At 41.5% G+C, this 23,271-nt stretch overlaps 2 protein-coding genes across 2 annotated transcripts in view; both read right to left on the bottom strand.

Annotated features, from left to right (window-relative positions):
- Window positions 1–23,271, bottom strand: part of cacna2d1a (calcium channel, voltage-dependent, alpha 2/delta subunit 1a) — a gene marked incomplete at its 3' end in the record, with an annotated part of 144,815 nt that overhangs the window by 61,205 nt on the left and 60,339 nt on the right. Inside the window, exons 6-10 of the mRNA XM_080421118.1 lie at window positions 20,680–20,803; window positions 7,392–7,523; window positions 7,011–7,080; window positions 4,438–4,488; window positions 1,302–1,401 (exon numbers count right to left, since the gene is read on the bottom strand). Coding sequence (XP_080277244.1) covers window positions 1,302–1,401; window positions 4,438–4,488; window positions 7,011–7,080; window positions 7,392–7,523; window positions 20,680–20,803 — 477 coding nt within the window. The remainder of the gene's footprint in view (window positions 1–1,301; window positions 1,402–4,437; window positions 4,489–7,010; window positions 7,081–7,391; window positions 7,524–20,679; window positions 20,804–23,271) is intronic.
- On the bottom strand, window positions 5,620–6,342 carry LOC308079177 (vesicle-associated membrane protein-associated protein B-like; the record flags this gene model as incomplete). Its single annotated transcript, XM_080420557.1, has 1 exon — window positions 5,620–6,342. The coding sequence occupies one exon, from the start codon at window positions 6,340–6,342 to the stop codon at window positions 5,620–5,622; it is 723 nt and encodes a 240-aa protein (XP_080276683.1).

The following is a 23,271-nucleotide window of genomic DNA, read 5'->3' as shown; positions in this document are numbered from 1 at the left end:
TCTGAAGTCTGACATCAAATATCGTTTTTGTGACGGTGAAAAGCCAGACTGATCCCCCCCCCCTCAAAGCTGGGGACCCCTGATCAAATGGACCTGGAGGCTGATTCGAGTGTTGCGCAGAGCAGAAAGTGTTTGACAGAAGGCCTTCATTCATCGGCGAACAGGAGACGCGCGTTCCTGCTGAGATACGTTAGGCACGTCAAGATTTCTTTCGAAAATAGCAGATGTAGTGTATATGATGATACGATGTAAATAGCCAATGCTCATGGTGCTTAATAGTTGCTTCTTTTGGGCTTGTTTTCATAGAACTGTTGCTTGTTTCTCTCGCAAAATCTGGCAACGCTGCTTCAAAGTGAAGTTGGTGGTTAGTGCGAATGTGTTTACTGACTGGGCTGTGGACGCAAACCCAGAGGATTTTAATGATGATGATGGATGGAGTTCATGTCACTGAACTCCTGTTGGCCAGATGTCCCCATAGCATTTCAGTTGGACCAACAGCGCCATGGTTTCATTCTCATCTCAGGGACACTTGTTGTGTTGCATCACGTCTTCAATCTTGTCGACCACTTTCAACTGGGCATCGCTGTTTTGGGGCATGTGTGTGCACATGCATGTGCATAATCACACTCTAATGCATGCGCTAAGAGTAGCTCACCAACATGCATGTGTGCATGCATGCACATAATGCAGCCACAATAAACCCATCTGCGTGTGACCACCAGTCAGTAGTGGTGAATGAGGTACTCCGATAGTAATATCACAATGTAAAACGTCAAATTCCTTCATTCAAAATATGCCTCGAGTAAAATCACAACTCTTGGTATCACAATATACTTACAGTATCAAATGTAAAAGTAGGCTACTTATTGTTCATTTCACAATTCGATTATTAGTAATGCATTGATGTTTTGGTTGGTGGATTGTATTTATCTATTTATTTATGTCTTGCTGGATAGTTTAACCTACAATAATACATCTTCATTTATCAGTTAATGTATGTTCTGTATTAATAATCTAAATCTGCAAAGTAACTAGCAACTAAAGCTGTCAAATAATTAAAATAATAAAGTATATAAAATATGTAAAGTACAGTATAAGTATCACAACATCTGCCTTATATATACTATATATACTTTGTTACTTTGCACCACTGGCCAGCACGCAACAATACACACTGCTCATCACGCCAACATAGAATTCCTCAACACAGATAATACTGTGTACTTACTTTGTAATATAACTCTCTTGAATATGTACTAACATGAGGCATCCATATCAAAGCAGTGTGTGTCAATACTCACATTGACCACGTTGACGTAGTCGTCATCGGAGAGCGTCTCCAGCATCTCGTTGACGGATGTACGGATGAGTTTGAGGGTGAGACCAGACACACTGCCACTCCTGCAGGGTCACAAACATCACAGACCAATAGACATAAACATATTTGCATGAAATCATGTACAAAGTTATGATGGATGCAAGAGGACATATTTTGCACTCTGCTGTCACCATTCTCAACACCCTAGTAAAAAAATTATTCTATAGGACTTTCCAAATTTCCAATAGGATCGATCCTATGGGATTTTGAAATTCCAAGGATTTTTTGACTAGGGCAGGGACATAATCAAATATATTTTTTATTGTTTACTGTGTAACCAGAATATACATTTCATGAAACACACAAAGCACAACACTCCGCAATACCGAACAAGATTTACAGGACGGATTCCCCTGATCCCTAATTAATACTCCATGGTAAGACGATGACGCTTGCTTAAAAGAGCCGATCTACAAGCTAACAATGTTTTGCGAAGCGACACGTTGTTAGCTTGTACATCAGTTCTTAAAGGCAAGCAACACACTCCTGCAATGGTGTACAAATTAAGCTTTAATCAGCCGTGGAGAAGATCAGAAACATTGTTAACGAGCTGTGACACTGTGGGCTTTGATTAAAGCAGAGATAACAAATGATACCCTGAAGATACACAAACACACCCAGGCCCCGCGACTGTGAGTGTTTCTCCCTGGGAAGAGCAACATAAAAATATACAACCATCATCCATCACGCTACTAGAAAGGCTAAAGTATTCAAAAGTATTTAAAAAATACAAAGTATAAATTATAAAGTACATTTTATTTTTAACATCAATTTATTGCTGTGAAAACAAAGCAAAGATTTCCCCTCCAAAAAAAAAATCAATTATAGTTGTGTCGCATAGATCTGCTGTTTTCACTATATTTGAAATAGGGCTTATAAGTGGTTTATTCAGAACATACTTTTTCCTAGAAATGTAGCGTCAAAAGTATGGAGTCAAAAGTACAATATTTGTCATTGAAATGTAGTGGAGTATCCAAAAACGCTCAAGTAAAGTACAGATACTCAAAAACATGTACTTAAGTAGGCCTACAGTACTCAACTAAATGTCCATTGAGTGACTAACAGTCAAAATGCGTAACTTTATCAATTAAACAAAAGTTATTTTTGATATTATCTTTCACTGGTATGTTTTTTATAATATCCATTCGTTTTTTGACAACTTTTTTGAAGTAGATGTACGAATCCTAATACGAATCCTAATCAACTCTTTAGACTGCTTTAACGTTCGGGCCCTCACACCTATACGTCACACCGCCAATCCGATGTCTGAGTCATTGTGTCGGGCGCTTTGTCAAGAGTACCCGTTCTCTGTATCTATCTATCTACCTGTGTGTATGCCCATATATGGACATCTCTGATGTCATCAGTATATGCCCATATATTGGCACGCCCATATATGGGCATATAGGTTGATCAGCGGTCCGTTCTGGATGTCTATATATGCCTATATATGGACATATCATCAGAGTGACGTGGTCGTAGTCCCTCCGCCCGCCCTACCATTAGCTAATTTTAACATAGGATGAACATCATCTAGGTATGTCATAATAGGCGATCACTAAGTGAAAATAGGCAAACATTCAGCAAAAACTGATTTACAAGCTCACAATGCATCGCAACACGTTCTGAGCTTGGAGATTTGCTATTTTTGGCAAAGAGATTTGGTGTAGAGGGGGGAAAAGGAGGGGGGGGAAAGGAGGGGGGGGGGGGGACAAAGTATAGAACATCATTAAAGCACACTGTTCTACTGTCTAAGGAAAAGAGGGGGACCTCAGTCAACAGAGTATACAGTAGGTTTAAGTGGTTAATGAGATGATTTTCTTATTTTTGTGCAGTTTCTTATTTTTTCCCTGCAATTACTGAGAGCTTCAGAACACTTGAACACCACATTCTCTTCTCATTATCCATTGTTTCTATGCATGGAATAGTATGGATGTACAGTACAGTAGAGGAATGTAAGATGTACCTCAGAATGTCGAGGTATAATCCAGTTATCCAAGTTTTGAAACAAAATAATTGAACAAACCAAGCAAACTTTTCCTTAGAAAGTAGAACCGTGTGCTTTAATGATGTTCTATCTATATAATAACTGCTTTACTAAACTGGACTATAAATGATGGTCTATAAATGATAATATATAAATACTCATCTTAATTGGTTACAGGTAGACGTAGAGAAATGGACAGGACCGAAAACAAACTAACGCTTTTTAATCTTCCTTTTGACGGCGGGAGTCTTTTGATGTCTGAAAGCCTGTCAGTCTTTTTGCGGGCCAATTATCGGCGTCCCCGTTAAGGGCTTTGAGCAGTTTGAAATGTTGTTTTTTTCATTTATTATATTGTGTTGTCATTTAGCCCCGGTGCGGTGCCAGCAGCTCCATTCCACCGCGGTTATTAATTGGGCGAGCAGTGTGCAGACATGTCATGGGGGACGTCCAGTTCAGACAAATCACTTTGAATTCTTTGACAGCATGGCAGCAGATTTACGGTGAATTCACACATACTGCAACCAGAAAAGCATATAGTCGCTGTTCGGGTGGAAACCTTGTACGTCCAAAACCGTAACTTTTCAGGAATTGGGGGGGGGGGGGGGGAAAGAACCTGTGGAATCCAATGGATCCGATGTGGTTGTTATTTAGTCACAAGCTCTGCTGTTAATACTTTTAATTGGTTAACCCATTCAAACCGGGAAAGCGTCTGTGTCGTTTTAGTTTTGTACAGCAAAAACAGCAGATGTACAAGCTCATAGCGCGTCACTTCGTGCCGCGCTACGAGCTTGTAGATCTGCTATTTTTGAAAAATCGTGACAATTTGTGCAAATCTTTGAATATATAAATTATTTTAAAGCGATAATTTTTAACTCAATTCTTTGCTACTAGGGGTCCCTGTAACAACATATATATATATATATATAATAATCAGTGGGTCAGCAGAGATGAGAGAGAGGACTAGCATGAAGGGCCTCTCAACAGTGTGTCATGAGAGTGACATAAGGGTGCATCATAAGGTTGGCATAAGGGTGACATAAGGTTGACAAAAGGGTGAAAGGGTGACACTCACGCATCCACCAGAATCAGCATGTCCTTGGGTGAGGCCGCCCCCTGGATGTACCTGAAGAGTAAGCAGACAGAGACGTTTACACACGTTACAATGCATGTGTACACTGAATGGCGTGTCTTACCTGCACGTGTTAGAATGCATGTGTACACTGAATGGTGTGTCTACCTGCACGTGTTATTAGAGTGCATGTGTGTACACTGTATGGTATGTCTACCTGCACACGTTAACATGCAATGTGTACACTGTATGGTGTGTCTACCTGTACACGTTAGAAGGCATGTGTATGGTGTGTCTACCTGCACACGTGAAGCCGAGACAAAAAAATGTTAGCCCAATTTATAGTTTGTAGTTTGGCGGTATCGTGCGCCAAAACTAACACAAGCTCACAGTGTGAAACCATGAAACCTTTAAGGCCTTTTACTTAAGTAAAAAATGTTAGTACTTCTTCCACCATTGGTCTTGGGTTATGTCACAGTCACAGAAGTGACACGGCCATATATGGAGACCCACTGAAACTGGCAGGCTGTGGATAGCTGGGAAATGCAGTTAGCTAATTATCAATGATTGCAATCTTTTTTGTGTGTGTTTATTGTGTATATTTTATTTTTTATTAGCATAATTTTAAGAGAAAAAGAAAAAGAAAAAAGGGAACCCTTTTGGGTAACCTTTTTTACTTGTGCGGTGCATTGAGGACGGGCTCTCTCCCCTCATGGGACAGACAAACAGACAAACTAAAAGCAGTCTATGAAAAACTGTAATAATAGTATATGTTGCATTCTTCCAACCATATTGCATTCAAATGAACGACTGAAAGTGATTATACAGTATAATACAGATTATGGTGCTGTAGTATAGTGCACAATATATTCGATCACATTTTGTCCAATTAAGCCGGTCTATACAAAGCCTCTGATTGGAGGAGTAATTTTGATTGACAATGTCAACTAAAGCCTAGACTCTCTCTGGAACATCTCCCTGCAAATCCCACCTTCCTTCAAAGGTTTTCTTTAGCTGGGGTGGGGGTTTTGTATGAATTTGTCCCCACAATAAGCCTTATATGACATTCACACAATCCAAACTGACTCAATCTCTCCACTGCACACCAATAGACCACCGCAGTGTTAGAACATCCCTTTGTCTGAATCACGAGCAATAAGTCATGTTCCCAGTTCACCAAGGTGTTTATTTCATCACAATGCCCATGACGATGCCCAACACAAAGAACAGCATGAGGAGGGTCGCCACCTGCACCTTGTGGGCACGGTGGCCCTCCTCCTTCACCATGTGCCGCGGTGGCACCACGTTGCTCTTGCTCACTTGCCAACCGGAATCCTCCCGAAGCCGTTCGTTCTCTTCCTGTAGCCTCAGTACTTCCATCAGCAGCCCCTTGCACTGCTCCACGAGCGTCACCTTTTCGTTGTCCAGCGTGTAGCTTATGGACGCCGTGGACGGCGTGGAGGACTTCGGCAGGCCGGGCGATGTCATCGTCTTGCTGGACTCCGTGTCGCGCGTTTCCGTTTTATCCAGGGGCAGCTCGAACACGCATCTCAGCTTGGAATCCATCAGTTCACCTGGCTCGGCCTCCTCCCAAACCCCCTCCATGCTGGTCATGCCAGCGGGTGCCAGCAGGGACTGAACCATAAACTTGTGTTGGCTCTTTTCCTTGGGGTCATAGTTGAAAGGCTGCAGCATAAGTGAGACGTTGACGGAGGTGCCCGCATTGATGACGCCGACGTTCGGCCGGACGGTGTACATGCGCGATGCTGTCGTCTTTATCTTGAAACACACGTCCCTGTCTGTAGGGTTGGAGAGCTTGAGAGTCGTGGTGACCACGTCGGAGAACGGACCTCGGAATGTCAGCTCGCGCTGAGGCTCCAAGAGCAGAACCTGTTCTGGCCTGGCCATATCGCAGCGGTCGGGAAGAGGCTTTTCTCGAAGGAACCACTTTCCACAGTCCACACAATGGTGTTGGACTCGTTATGGTCGTTGGGTATTGTAATGTCTACGGCCGTAATTGATGTTAATCATTAGCTTTAAATAGCTTTAATTACCCGCTGTGACGTCATTGGCTGATGATGTCAGATGCATTTCCGAGCTATCCACAGCCAGCCTCGGAGACACGGAGTGAGCAAGGACAGTTAAAAGGTTAAGTGTATCTTTACTATATAAGGTTTTGTGTTCCGTGAGGCCCAGGTACTATCCTCCCGACAGGGCTTTTGAAGCTAATTAAATTTCACAATGCTTCATATTGATGGCTATCCTTCTCTAGGAACCCGATGGAGCTTTGTTTGTGTACACTTTGATTTAGTTAGCTTCAGTGGCTTTTAATCATCAGACTGCACTTGTGCGTTTGCTGGACCTGAATGTGTGTCATTCTCTGTTTAATGTATTTGTGTGTAGATGCTTTTCTGTGTTTCTAGTACTTTAGTTTTTGCATTACGTGCTTGTGAATGCAGGTGTGTGTGTGTGTGTGTGTGTGAGTGTGAGTGTGTGTGTGTGTGTGTCTGAGAAACACTCAGACAGACAGTGAAAGTTGGAATGGATTGGAGGTTAAGGAGAGGCTGTCCACTCACCACGGTCTTCTACGGACATCGTAGAGGTCGATCTTATTGGGCGTCCTACTTGCGTCCATCCAAGGTGATGCTGGGATTAGGCCAGAGGAAAAAGAGCATTAAATAACAATGGCCAGGGTTGTCATTGAATGATGATAACCACCTTCTATTTGATTCCAATCCCCTGTTGTACACACGCTGAGTTTGAAATCAAACAGTGGGACGGTTCTCGAGATGCGCAAATCTCCATATACTGTATGCGGCATATATGGGCATTCGGTCAGATTGGCGGTTCTGGGCGACCGGATCTTCATATATGCCCATACATACAGTGTGTGTGTGTGTATATAAATATATATGTATACAGAGTACACAGGGTGATTGGCTGTTGGGGGGGCTCACCTGGGAAATAGCGAGCCAATCCGGTGGCAGAACCGAACACCTGCCACAGCAGAGAGTTGTCGTCCTCAAAGTTTCTGCGGAACACGTCCTCCAATGCTGCTGTCCAGTTCAACTCATTCAGCACTATGGCGGCTGGAACACACACACACACACACACACAAATGAAGAGAGTCCAACATTGGTGTTGTGTTTATCCACATTTTCTTTCAACAATCATTTGCTTTGATACGTTTGTGAAACTGAAAATGTGTGAGAACTTTCTTTGTGTGTCAGAGAGAGTGCGATCTGCAGGTTGGTCTGCAGGGAACTCTATTTCCCCCCACAGTTTCAGGAGCACACTTTGCTAGTTTAAAACAAATTACTAGCAAAGATTTCCACCTATGACATGCCCAGAATAGGGATGCTAGGGCATGGCCGCATGTCAACATGATGCTACACATGACTCACATTCCATGGTATTTGTGGGTGTGCATGGTACACTACATGTGTGTATGAGGGCACGTGCTCATGTGTGTATGAGGGCACGTGCTCATGTGTGTATGAGGGCACGTGCTCATGTGTGTGTTGTATGCGTGAGTGTATGTAGTTGGTTAAAATAAAACACTAGGGGATGAGGGAAAAGCAGCGAGTTGGATTGAAAGTTAACGATAGGGGAACAGATAAGGAATCAAGAATGAAGAGATATTTATTTGTCACTCACTCATACTGTACAAGTACGAGCAACTAAATGTCACAAGATCATAAATACAATACACACACTAATACCCAGATATGCGTGCCATGTACCCAAACTACAACAGATTTGAGACCGCAACCACAATTCCAGATCCCATAGACTGTGGCGAACATGAAAACCTCACTTTAGTAAAAGTGGAAAAAAAACAGCTTTTTTTAGTCCCTGCATAATGCTAATGATCAATGCCTACGTGCAATTTCGGATCTATTGACCAACTAACTCACTAAGGAGAAAAGTTTTGTGAATGGCCACATACAGTACTGTAACTGTATGTGCCCATCCGCCGATTGGTTCTTACTGTAGCATGCTGTGCTACTGTGGGACCTTGTCGACTCAAATTCTTAGACTGTTTTGTACTTAAAGCTTTGTCTATACAGCCCAGCCTTGGAGGGCCTTCTGCTGGCTATGAATTTAAATTTATAACTTTTCACCATTGAGCCAGCTATCTCTCTCTCCGATGCCGTTGTGTGTGTGTGTGTGTGTGTGTGTGTATAGCCCTGAAAAGAAAAAAATGGAAATACCTGCCAATTAACCCAGGCACTGCTCCCGTGAGTCAGTCCTGCACTTTCCATCAACAGCAAAGCCCCACATCACACATCCCTATCACAAGCACCCTGACAACCAAAGCAACTAATAAAACCATGTAGAGCTGGCCATGAGCGAACACAGACTGAGGCAGGTTGTGTAGGGCTGGCCATGAGCGAAAACACACTGAGGCAGGTTGTGTAGGGCTGGCCATGAGCTAACACCACTATTATTATATAACTCTATTACAGGAACAGCACACACACAAAAATGTACTTGTTATTGTTCCCTAATCCTCTCTATTAAAAAGTACAGTAGACACAGTAGGATGGAGAGACATCATATTAAAGGCAATTTAATTATTATTATTATATATTTATTATTATTATTATTATTATTGTTTTTTTTAATGTATTTGTTGCTTTGAATATGATGCCTCTCCATCATGCTGTATCTACTTTACTTATTATATTTCTATTTGTCCTTGCCCTGTAACCTTTTCTTAACTGCTGTCTTTGGCGCCTGAATTTCCCCCGCAGGCTCAACAAAGGTCTTGTATTATCTTATCTAAAGGAGGGTAGATCAGCTTGATAGTTTACGTGTGTCTCTGTGATAAGTGTGGACCTCTGGACCAGGGCAGACCTACTGGGGCGCACGTGTCCCGCAGTTGGTTGCCATGACAAGAGTAACGAGAGGTGTGGAGACAAACTGCATCGTAAATTGTCCTTCTTGTCACTTGGGTTGTGTCAAAACGCCACGGTGACTATAAGAAAACAGGGCATTCAAAAGCCACTTTCAACCTGCTGTCCCTATGTTGCATGTCATTTTATCTCCCAATTTTGTGGGGAAAAAATCCTGAATTGTCAGAACATTTTCTCAAATTTTCATAAACTTACCGTACTAAAATGTCAAACATTTTCAAAGATTTTACTTAAAAAAAAGTTTTTTCCTGATAATAATGTTGTTCGAGCTCACAACGCATTGCATAGTGACACATTGTGAGCTGTGTTGCCTTCCTGTGCTGCTTGGGAGTGATCAATGGCCTCAAGGCAACATAAGTATAAACTAGGGCTTCAGTGGTTAATGAGTTCTCCCTAAATCTGCCAATGAAAACGTGTTGGGATCTGCACATTTCTAAAGTGACAATTTAAGGATTTAATAATAAGAAGTCCTTACTACGTCAAAAGTAACCAACAAACTATACTATAAAAAATGGTTAAACATTGGCCAAATTGTCAAATATTACCTAAGAAAGAGGCAAACATTTTGAAAATAGACGATCTACAACCTCACAACGCCTTGCATTGCGAGGAGTTGTGATCGGCTATTTTCACAATATTTATCTGTGGAACCGAGTCAAACTAAATTTACAATACCAAGTGCTTAACAGGGGGGGGGGTCCCCAGTTAAAATATGATTATTTTAGGGGATCGCAGCCTGAAAAAGTTTGGGAACCCTACAGTGCATGTCCCATTGATTAGGCTTTCTTTGACAACAGTACCAGGGCCGTAGCATCTAATCAAAGCCAAACGGAACAACTGGTCAACCAATGTGTCCGTCACCATGGAAACGGCTCGAGGTCACCACCACGATGAGATGGAGAGTAATGGGATGCATCGCTACGGCAACATCAAGCCTGGTTAGCTTTATTAGTCAGGCACCAGGAGTCACTCCCTGAGGGGGAGTGTGTGTGTGTGTGTGTGTGTGTGTGTGCGTGCGTGCGTGCGTGCGTGCGTGCGTGCGTGCGTGCGTGCGTGCGTGCGTGCGTGCGTGCGTGCGTGCGTGTCAGTGGTGTAAAGTAACTAAGTACATTTACTCAAGTACTGTACTTAAGTACAGGTTTTAGGTATTATTACTTTAGTGGAGTATTTCCAATTTTCTGTACTTTTACCTCAACTCCACTACATCTCAGAGGCAGATATTGTACTTTTTACTCCACTGCAATTATTTGAAAACTTTAACTACTTTTAATTTGCAGATTTGGATTATTATTACAAAACATACATTAACTCTTTGACTGCGGACGACGCGATAACGCGTCAAGTGCTACTTTGTCCAGTTGGCCGTCGACGCGTTCGACGCGCTGGACGAGCGTTCATTGTTTAATCTCTGATTGCGCTATGCTGCTTAATATTCAATGTTATTTTCGAGTTCCACTTACTTCACCCACATCTGCATCCGGTTTCATGACCTGGATTCCGTTTCCGGTTTTAGATTTTTTTCCCCGGTCATTTTCGTCCAAAATAGGTAAACAAACGTTTTTTCACACTGTATAACAGACAAACGGACAGGTTCTCTTCTATAATCTATGGTCTGGGTGACGATCAGTCATCGCCGTCGTGTATCACATCGTAATTTTGGCCGATCAGACAATCAGGGACTACGTCACATCCGTTTTCATGTTTTTCCCTGTCTAATCTCCCAAGAAGGGTGACGGTGACCCAACGACCTGATCAAGCTGTCATGTGCTGCTCTCTAGTGGCGGATTTGTGCTGGGCCTTTAAATTATGTGTCTTTAAATTATTTTCATGAAAAAAATTCAAAAAATAAAAAAACACGAAAATTGCTGGCACTGGGGGAGTACTTTATGAAAATACTCTGGCAGTCAAAGAGTTAACCACTTCAGCCCTATATACATTTCGGCCATTTGAAAATAGCCGATGGGATGCATTGTGAGCTTGTAGATCTTTCTACATTTGAAAACTTGTGAAATGAGACATTCTGCATAATGAGTAGCTACTTTCTACTTTTGGTACATTTTGATACCAATCATTTTGTACTTTTACTCAAGTAAATTTTGAATTCCGGACTTTTACTTGTAACAGAGTATTTCTACATTGCAGTATTGATACTTTTACTTAAGTAAAACATTTGAGTACTTTTTGCATAGCTACTATTCTTGAATAGCCCAGTGTAAAATAATGGTTATAGTTAATAAAAGAATCTAAAATGACACGGTATGCGTTCCCCGATTGAATGGGTTAAATTCGAGCCAGGAATCAGCGTACGTCCACGTGTGTGATTTATCAAGCAATCATTTACAGCCAATCCCAGCGTAGAAATCGTCCAAGGCTTCATAAAACGCCATGATTTTAGCTGCGGTGTCAACATAAACATCGCCAAAGTCTACACGTCCTCAGACCAGACGCGAGGCTTGAGCGTGCCTTATGCTCAAGTCAAAGTCACCGTTGAGGCTAGTCAGCAGCATCTCACGCAGAAGGCGGACCATGTAGATGCTGTAACGGTAACGCTGAAAACTCTATTGGAAACTAATCAAAATCTCAAACAAGGCAGTCGTGCCGTCAGAAGTGGACATTGCGTGAGGACATGAACGGCGTCCGCCTTTACACGTACCTCTGTTTTTGACTTTGAAGTATGATACCAAGACAAAAATGATCCAATAAAATTACATAAACCTATTTGTGGTTGACAATGACAACCAGAGAGAGAGAGAGAGAGAGAGAGAGAGAGAGAGAGAGAGGAGAGAGTAGAGAGAGAGAGAGAGAGAGAGAGAGAGAGAGAGAGAGAGAGAGAGAGAGAGAGAGAGAGAGAGAGAGAGAGAGAGAGAGAGAGAGAGAGAGAGAGAGAGCGAGAGAGAGAGGTGTGTGAAGAGATAAATAGAGTTAGAACACTGAAGCAATGAAAACCTGCAATCATCATTTCAAGGTGGGCCATTCGCTCTGTGTTACTACCATCAAACACAATCACACGCACAAAGGCACACACACACACACCACACGTACACATGTGTGTGCCAGACACTGGCACACACATGTGCACGTGGATAAAATGGGAGGATGGGTGAAAGCAAAGATCCTTAATTTACAAAGATAAGCCATCCCGCGTATGAAATGGTACCCAAATGGCCTCCCAAGTGGGCGTGGCTGCCTTTGCTCGCCCCTCATTCCCTTATCTCCCCACCCCATTTGGTGAGCTCAAGCCAATAGTATCAGTGAACGTCATGTCTCATGTGCTTCCGGTCTCCTAAATGGACAGGCACCCACGTAACACAGATACAGGAAGTAAAGCCAGGTGGCCTGTCTTGGTTTCCTATTGTTGTTTTTTGGTGGCAGGAAGGAAGGAAGGAAGGAAGGAAGGAAGGAAGGAAGGAAGGAAGGAAGGAAGGAAGGAAGGAAAGAAAGAGTTCTAGTCCATCAAATGTAACCACTTAAGGAAGCCCTTCATTGAACGCAAAAATAAACATTGTACGCAAAAAAACTAAACACCTGTAAACCAGTGACAATAAAGTTGATTCTTGATTCAATTGGACAATCTCTGATCTACAAGCTTACAGCGTGTTGCACTGGGACAAGTTTTGAGGTTGTAGATCTGCTATTTCAGCAATTTTTGAAAATGCTTGAACAATTCATGCCTACAATGACATGCAATAGTATGTGGTTAATGCACGTCCCTGTTTATTCTCCAGACTGTGTTTGCATCTGTGGAACACGTACAGTAACGGGCGCACACTAGTAGCTGACTGGTTACTGGTATACAGTTTTAATGAGCATGTGTGAAAATCAGCCAGAAGGCAGTGAGGAGATATGGATACCAACACACATGCATGCCATTTTGTCCTTGTTGTCTTGACCCTGGTTGTCTGTTGTCTATTGCACAGCAGGAACATTTACTCACAAAACAGCTTATGTGAGAACAATCATGACGATTGCCAATTACACAACTAATTCTGTCTAATTGGTTTGTTGGTTTCTTTTACATGATGTCCCCCATCATGTAAATTTCCCTTGATTACACTAATGCTGCGTTACACACAAATGACACGCTAATTGCATTTTCCTCAGACAACGAATAATACAGCTAGATGAAATGGGATTATTACTTGTCAGACGGCATGATTTTCTTTTAATCTTTAAAAGAGAACGTTTCACGGTCAGGAGGGTGGACGGCCCTGAAGACAAACGCAATCAAGCTGATTACAACGTTCTGGGATGGCGTCCAGCTCGTCACAAGGGCACAGACAGAACGAAGGACCGAAAAAGATGTCCACAGACAAGAGAGAGAAAGATGGAGAGAGTGACAGAGAGAGGGAGCTATTTGTACCTTGCAACCCGAAAGCCAGCGTCCCAAATGAATGGAGACATAATATCAAGCACAGCGTGAGTGCAAGAAAAGAATCAACTTGTACACTACGCCTTTTACCAAAGGGCCTTTGACACGCACGCGCACACACACACACACACACACACACACACACACACACACACACACACACACACACACACACACACACACACACACACACACACACACACACACACACACACACACACACACACACACACACACACACACACACACACACACACACACACACACACACACACACACACACACACACACACACACAGTATCTCAGCATGTCAAGTGTGTAGGGATGTTTGGGGGTGACAGGTGCCACACAGCGTTAGTGCAAACAGACAAATCAGATCAGTCAGTCTGAGTGTCAGGACCAGATTGGGTCCTGACACTCAGATTGTCCCCTTTCATCAATCCACAGTCCCCTTAACCCATTAAGACCTGAAGCCGATTCTACATGTCTCCTAAATCCCAACAGTATTCTGAAAAACCTATGTTTCTATATTAGTGGTGCTCAATATTTTTCATGTCAAGGACCCCCAGAATGATATGTCTTTGGCCGCGGACCCCCATCTCAAAATATTTTGTTCCAGGGACCCCCAGAAGCAAAGTTTTGAGTTACAAATGTTTGCTTTAAAAATATGTATATTCATAGATTTGCACAAATGTTCACAATTTCTCAAAAATAGCAGATATACAAGCTCATAGCGCGGCACTCGGTGCCGCGCTATGAGCTTGTATATCTGCTATTTTTGAATAGCCAAAGTGTAAAATTATGCTTTTTTAGGTAAAATAAAAAAATGACAGATGCGTTCCAGGTCTTAATGGGTTAATAAGATGGACGCACACATCCAGAAAACTACAGTGAGCATGAAATCTGACACGCACACAAACGCAAATATCAGCTTGGCAATCTTTTGGGGACATTGCATTCACTTATGTACATTCATTCCATATCCCCTTATCCTAACCTTAACCATAACATAATACATAAGTTAAGCACTCTGAACCCATTAAAACCGGGAAAGCATCCGTGTCATTTTATACTTTGGCTATTCAAAAATAGCACATCTACAAGCTCTGCTATTTTTGAAAAATCGTGACAATTTGTGAAAATCTTTGAATAAATATATATTTTTAAGCGAACATTTCTAACTCAAATCTTTGCTTCCGGGGGTCCCTGGAACAAAATATTTTGAGATGGGGTCGGCGGCCAAATACATAATACACTTTGGGGACCCTTGACATGAAAAAGTTTCAGAACCACTGATATTATAGCAACATGAGTTTTTCAGAAAACCTTTAGGATTTAGAAAACATTTGTAGAATCGGTCTCAGGTCTTTAATGGGTTAAGTAGCCTTGGGAGCCAACAGTTCCCGTGCCATGTGGTCCAGATAGGTCAGCAGCATATCTCCTCTTTCCGGAGCGGGAGGCAGCTTGATGTACCCCGTGGACACGTCTGGCAATCGGAAGGTAACCCATTCCATCCCGGTGTCCCTGACTAAGACACTCAACCCCTAACTTTGAGTTATGTCAGCTCGAACCAGTCTGGCCATTATTATCTGCTGACCTCTGGCATAAACAAGGCATTTTCGCCCGCTTACTGCCGCTTACTGGGTATTTTATATTTTTCTGACCACTCTCTTAGATCCCAGTAGATCAGCGGTTTCTGAAATATAGCTAGTTTGACATCACCAACCATGCCACTTTATAATCACCTTTTTCCCCCATTCTGATGGTCAGTTTGAACTGCGGCAGATCGTCTTGTACCATGTGCACACTGATAAATGCATTGACTTGCTGTCATGTGATTAGAAATCTGTGTTCAGGAGCAGGACAAGTGTACCTGCAAAAGTGGCCAGTGGTGCGTGTAATTTAATTTCCTTTATTTTCGAAGAACTTTATGTTCCTATTGGAAGTCAATGGAGGTCAGATTTCGGCTGAAACTTTAACCCAATTATGGAGATGACTGAATTTCTTCATACTTTTTATAGATGTCATGGACGACTGACGTTATATTACTAACATCATAGATGACTAATGTTATATTACTGACATCATAGGTAGACGTGTCATAGGGGACTGATGTCATAGGCTGGCCACATGACATACACATGGAAGCCACGTCATTATTAGTAGTTAGTTGTAGTTGTTTTTTTGTTTTTTTAGTTAGGGACCAGTCGAAATTTACATAAGGGGGGGCATGGAGGAAATGTATGTGCCCTGATCTAAAATGCCATGACCCTCCCTTTGACAAAAAAAAAAAATCAATGACCCTCCCCAAGTGATTACAAAAAAAAGAGTAACCCTCCCCGCCTAGAAGTGTCACGATATATTGTGTCACGATCGTGGTATTAAAATGTGATGATAGGTATTGTCATGATGTCATACTGTATCTTAATATTTTTTTAAATTTTTTTTTAATACAAAAAAACACTTTCTTTTTTTTTGCCGGTGAAAGTTAGGAGTTTTTACTGTATGATATGAAATGTAAAGCTTATCATAATCATAGTAATTATTAATCATGTCCTCCATCATATTGAAGGTATTTTGGAGAGAAATGAAACAGACTCCAGTCAGTCACTTTCAGTTTAAAGGGGTAGTTCACCCCCAAAATAACTTTTTTTCTATTGATTACTCACCCCATGGAGCCTTGAATTCATAGATATTTTTTAGTTTTTGTCACATTCCTAAGCCAATAATTTGATTATAATAAATTTGTCCCCATTGATTCCGGTAGGAGACACAAATGCATTTGTGTCTCCTACCGGAATCAATGGGGACAAATTTATTATAATCAAATAATAAAGGAAGGAATGCGACTAAAACAAAAAAATATCCATGAATTCAAGGCTCCATGGGGTGAGTAATCCATAGAAAAAAAGTTATTTTGGGGGTGAACTACTCCTTTAAAGCACTGCAGCGGGGAGGTGTTGTGTGTCAGCTGATGCTCGTTGACGCTCGTTAATGTGACATGCATCTGCACTCTCAAATAGGCCTACATCTAATCTAAGATTGTATTATACTGTATCTGGTATTATAGATTTTTTTTAGCTGTTGGAAATAACTAAAGTCCAGATGACAAAAATATGAGGTTTGTGGAATTTATAGTTATGCAGTCTTATATTATATTATATTTGTTATATTAGTGTCTATCTGTCCTCTGAAACGATGGGTTTATAGTTAGTGAGAACTTCACTTCTCCATTAAGCTTGCACAAATGTATTTATTTGTGTGTACAAAGCACTTTGTAATTGTTTCTAACTTGCTTTATAACGTTATTTATAAGATGATGGCCAATGTTGATGATACATGAGAAAAGAACATTAATAATATATCATATCGATATCATGCCCAACATCATGTATCGTATTGTGAAATTCTTGACACCCCTAACCCTCCCCATCAACTACAACATGACATTTAAAACTGATATGTCCAATGTTTTGCTTTCCACATTGATTAGAACATTGCTGTAGTGTAGTCAGTCTTGCTAAATGCAGTGTATCTGTAGTAGTGGTAGCAGAATGGATAGTGTTCTCATCTTACATGTGGGAAACCCATTGAATCCTGGTCAGATTGAAGAAAGTTTAATATTTGGTAACCAGTAGTTTAAAACTTTTGTCACTCTGCCCTTTTAATTATCAACTACAGTGACTACAACTACACTGTTGCCTACATAAAACAAATTAGGCTATCAATTATGGCCTGATGCTTCTGGTTTTACTTGAGGAGCTAGGCATCTATACACAACTGTCCATATAGATCCACATTAATCACATGCACAGAATTACTTCAAATGATTATGAATATCCAGTTATAGTAGGCCTATTTATAATGCATCTCTCCAATAACGCCTGTTGAAGTTTTGCTTAATTGTTCAACCACCATCGTTAAGACGCTGAATAGATTTGACTGGGTCGTTCACACTCGCTGTGCGTTGATGGCTTGTTAACGACCGTCATTGATTCTAAATAGACAAGGTGTTACTTGATTTGAATTCTTTGTATCCTTTGAAATGGAGAGGGGTCATTGACCACTGTTCTGCTGTACTAAAAAGGTATATAAAAAACGGACTATTTTATCAATTCAAAATTGCATGACCCTCCCTTGGATTCAAAGTCAAATTAGCTGACCCTCCCTTGGACCAAAATTAGAAAGGCATGACCCTCCCCTATTTTCCTCCATGCCCCCCCTTATGTAAATTTCGACTGGTCCCTTAGTTGTTTTACACGTTTTATTTTTGTAGGTTCTGATTAATAAACGCCTTTTTGATTTGATCGCACAGATTCGGAACGACGTCTGCTAAAACATGGAGTGCTTTGCATTCAATACTGCCTGAGTAAAATGAAAAACTCTTGACTTTTGCAGTGTGGTCATTAGTCAAGAACATAATGGCGTTAGTATACCATTCCAAGACTCAGTGACTCCGAGGTAGAAACGTCGACGGCACAACCCCCGACACCAACATTCATTCTAAATAGTTTTGGCTTAGTGAAGGGCAATCCGTCCCATATCGCTCCTGCTGTGTGAGACAAGAGACATTAAAAGTCCACATAAATTACCAGAGTGGCTGTGCCATCACTCAAGAAGACTCTGCCCCGGCTAAAGGCCTCATGCCACATCTTGTCGCTGTCGGGGGGTAAACCATACGTCCAAAATTGTTCCTTTTTATTATTATTGTATTAACAAATTAAAATAGTGAAAATAGCCAATCTACAAGCTCACAACGCGTCGCATTGCGACGCGTTGTTAGCTTGTAGATCGGCTATTTTCACAACTTTTGTGTGACACTCTTGTGTGATGAAGTAGGGCATTCATTTACGAAAAGAAAAAATTAAACATGGAGATGCAAGGTTTCTGGACGACAGCAACGATTATTCTGCTAATGGCATTCAACTTTTCACTGTTGGCTGAGTGGGTCACTCAGAGATAGGACCGCAACTATCGATCTAGAACTGCATTCTGGGGATAAAAAAAGAAAGAAAATAAATGCAAATGGTAAATGGTAGCCTAAATGGTAAATGGTGCATTTATATAGCGCTTTTATCCAAAGCGCTTTACATAGATTGTGCATTACATTCACCCATTCACACACACATTCACACACCGATGGTGGAGAAAACCATGCAAGGCACCAACCTGCTTATCGGGAGCAATGTATATTACTGTATATCAACGAATCAACGTGACTAAATGCATTAGTCTGATTAACTTAATCAAATGACTCAATTTAATCGATTACAGTATAAGAAATAATTGATTTCAATAAAGTGATCAATTTTCTAAAATACTGAAAAAAGCCGATCTCCAAGCTCACGTGTCACATTGTGAGCTTGGAGATCGGCATTTTTTTGCGCAACGCTGTTGTACGACAACGCATTAAAATAGGGCTCAACTGTTGCAGCTACTCGGTGTCCTCCCTAACAGGTCAGGAAGTAAAATGGGAGGCAGTGGTCCGGAATAACCCTGGGTCAGCTGCGTGGGAAGGTGTGGCAGGGATAATTATATCACTGTAATGCCAGGGAGAGCGTCATTCACAAAGTGAAGGGCGAGAGAGAGAGAGAGAGAGAGCCTGTAACGGAGGGTCATGTTCTTTAACCACGTGAACTCTTGCGTCCCTGTTCTGGGGGCAAACATTCAGCCTCCGACGATGCATCGTGTTGTGAGCTTATAGATTGTCTATTTTCGGGCTACTTTTGGAGGACCCCGGTCAACTAAGTATATAGGATTTAAGTGGTTAAACCCTATACGTATATACTTTGTTGACTGGTCCTTGAAATTAGAAAAGCAGCATGACCATGGTACAGTCCTTGTCTTATGGCATTGGTTAGTGACCAGAGCGCTGCATCAGTCCCAATCCAAACGTTTGACTTGTTTGAACTGTGTCAAGGTCGGTGTTGCCAGATTCTGTGAGAGAAACAAGCAACCAGGTCTAGGAAAACCAGCCCAAAAGAAGCGACTGTGGGCCACATGAGCACTTTAACATATACATCAGCTATTTGAAAATAGCAGATCTACAAGATCTACTTGTAGATCGGCTATTTTCAAATAAAATCTTGCGGGGAAATTATAATAAGCAGATCTGGCAACCCTGGTCAAGGTAGGCCTGGACGATATTGATCAAATCAAATATCATGATATTTTTCACAGAAGATGACTTGATGACCATTGGTGACCAACTGTTTTAACTGTTTGTGTCAACTTTATTGTTTTTTTCTTGTTGCTCTAATGTTATTTATATGTGTGTGTAATCTCGGCATCATTGTAAATGAGGGTCTCCCTCAATGATCTCTCCGAGAATCTTAAATAAAGGTTGAATGAATGTCATTATAGGCGAAAATGTCCCCAAATCTTCCAATATTTTCAAAAAACAACACTTGCAAATACACAACTTAGTGTGTAACAGCGGGTTGACCACTGGGGTACACAACCACACAAGCTGTGACACAAACAAAACGCCCCCACAAGAAAACTCATGGTGACATTCAGTGCAGCAACTCTCCCAGGCTCACTGGGGTGTGTGTGTGTGTGTGTGTGTGTGTGTGTGTGTGTGTGTGTGTGTGTGTGTGTGTGTGTGTGTGTGTGTGTGTGTGTGTGTGTGTGTGTGTGTGTGTGTGTGTGTGTGTGTGTGTGTGTGTGTGTGTGTGTGTGTGTGTGTGTGTGTGTGTGTGTGTGTGTGTGTGTGTGCGTGCGTGTGTGCGTGTGCGTGCGTTCGTGGACTGGCCACTGGCTGGTTTACAGCGTGGCTATATATAGACTGGTGCGCATTGTGGGACAGCACTGGCAGGCTGAAGTTAAACGTCATGGGAACATACTGAAGATACTGGACACAGTGGAAAGAGAGAGAGAGAGAGAGAGAGAGAGAGAGAGAGAGAGGGAGAAAGGACGATAAGGGGATTACTGTGTGAGTGCGTGCGTGTACTTACAGCCTTCATATATGTCAGTGGGGATGTGCACGCCAGTGGTGTTGTATGAGACCACTCTTTTGAAGTTTGGCTCGTCGTGGAATTCTGGGACGTATCGACTCTTCGGCCTGTCTGTCTGATTGAGCTGTACAGAGAAATATACACAGACCAGTGACACACTAGAACAATAAAGATCTGAACGGTATGCTTTCAGATCTATCTAGAATCTACAGTATCTATCTATCGATCTAGATACCTACCTACAGTATGCACCCTCCGACAGTGGTGTAAAGTAACATTTTACACCACCAGTAACATTTAGTACATTTACTCAAGTACTGTACTTAAGTACAATGTTGAGGTGTTTTTTACTTTACTGGAGTACTTCCAATTTGCAGTACTTTTACTTCTACTCAATTACATCTGAGAGACAAAAAAAAAACTTTTTTCTCCACTACAATTATTTGAAAACTTTAGTTACTAGTTACTTTGTAGATTTTGATTATCATTACAAAACATACATTAACCACTTCAGCCCTATATATATATATATATATATATATATATATATATATATATATATATATATATATATATATATATATATATATATATATATATATATATATATATACTTCGGCTATTTGAAAATAGCCGATCTACAAGCTCACAACCCGTCGCGGCGCAACGCGTTGTGAGCTTGTAGATCTGCTATTTTTAAAAGATGTTCAATACATTTTATACATAATGATAACTTGTGAAACGGGACATTCCGCATAACGTGTACTTTTACTTTTGGTACTTTAAGCATATTTTGATGCCAATACTTTTGTACTTTTCTCAAGTAAATCTTGAATTCCAAGTGATTCCTGAGTATTTCTACATCGCAGTTATTGATTCTTTTACTTGAGTAATGAAATTGGAGTACTTTCTCCACCACTGCCCTCCGACCCAGCAGGACAGCGGAGAGAAATGACAGTAGATGCTGATCTGTGTTTATAGAAGCAGACAGTTGACTTCTCAGGCCAGGCGGAGGTGTGGGGACCACACACACGCTCAACTGATTCTCCGCATGCGTGTGTTAACATGGTATAAAAATAGTCCCCTGCACAGATGCGAGGGGTGACTAATCATAGTAGATGGTAATGATAGCTAGTAGCTACCCCATGCAGTCAAGTGTGCGAGTGCAATCAGTGCATGCGCACTCAAACACACGATCGCACACATGTGCCGAGTGTCGCGTAGCGACTTTTTTAAAGGATCCCTGGCTAATGTGCCTTATATGCCTTAATACACCTTAAAAATTGTATTTATTTTTGAAATAGTTCATCTTTTACTCAAGGGGGACAACCCCTGTCGCAAGTTGATGATGTCATTTGTCCATGTGTCCTATGGAATGTACATTATGGAATGCATGTGCTACCTAAAAAACAACGTAATACTTCCTAAGGTTAATGTCAGCGTCAAAACAACATTTAAAATATGTTTTTATTAGCACATGTTTACAGTACATTCCATTGGGCTGAACCACACACATGGAGAAATGACATCATCAATTTGCAACGCACGTTGTCTCGCTTGAGTAAAAGATGAACTATTTCTAGCATAAATAAAATATTTATTCATATTTATTCATTTGAAAATTTTGTTATAGAGGGCAATTATAATGTATTAAAGCATATATATTAGCCAGGGATCCTTTTACGTGTGTGTCTGCTATCCCTGCCGACACATTATGCAAACCGCAAACCACAGCCCAGTCGCTGTGATTATTACATAACCTGACAACAAGGCAGGCATGCTGACAAGCGCGCTGTCTGAGTTGGCAAGCTGCGGTGGATGGAATAGGTTTATCACCCTTTCCCAAATTGGACATATACTTTAGTACTTGAATACAATGTGCACGTTTAGACATAATGTAAACAGACAGGTGCATGTCACTTCCACCCAACCAAAGGGGTTTGCATAATTTGTCAGAGGGAATTGGGGCTGGGCAATTAACTGTAAATATATCAAAACCGACCAATAACTAATTTAATCTTGCTAAAGTTGGTTATAATGGTGGTTTTGAGGTTAGGTTTAGGCATAGTTTTAGGTTAAGGTTAGGCATAGACATTACGGGCGGTCCCCGGGCGAAACACTCGGGGAAAAAAGAGAGTCCTGATGCGATCACAAATAGACCTTTTTCACGGCATTCATACTGACATGAAGTAGCAGGGTAAACACAGGTGTTACGGCCTTGTTCAGAGTGGCAGGGCAAATCTGATTTTTGGCCTAGCCAGATTGGAATCAGATTGTTATGTTTTTATTAAGCGGAGCCTTGTTCCTCTTGTTCAGACTGCATAAATCCAATTCAACTGGAATCTGGATAGAAAATCAGATTTGTGCTGGATTTGTGCTGCTAAACAGGGCCTTAGAGTCTTCCAGTGAGCCAAGTTAACATACATAATAGCAGCCAGCGCCCCTAGCTGCTAGCCTAGCGGTTAAGGCGCATATCACATATAGGCCCAAATGCATGACGTGTCGCAGGTTCGATTCCCGAGTCAGAAGACCTTTGCTCCCTGTCTCTCCCTGTTTCCTGTCTCTCTGTACTGTCAATAAAGGCAGAAAAGC

This window comes from Gymnoscopelus braueri (assembly GCF_963280865.1).
Source record: "Gymnoscopelus braueri genome assembly, chromosome: 23".
In the NCBI taxonomy this organism is placed as follows: domain Eukaryota; kingdom Metazoa; phylum Chordata; class Actinopteri; order Myctophiformes; family Myctophidae; genus Gymnoscopelus; species Gymnoscopelus braueri.
Note: the sequence above shows the minus strand (reverse complement) of the source record. Positions and strands in the feature narration are given on the sequence as shown.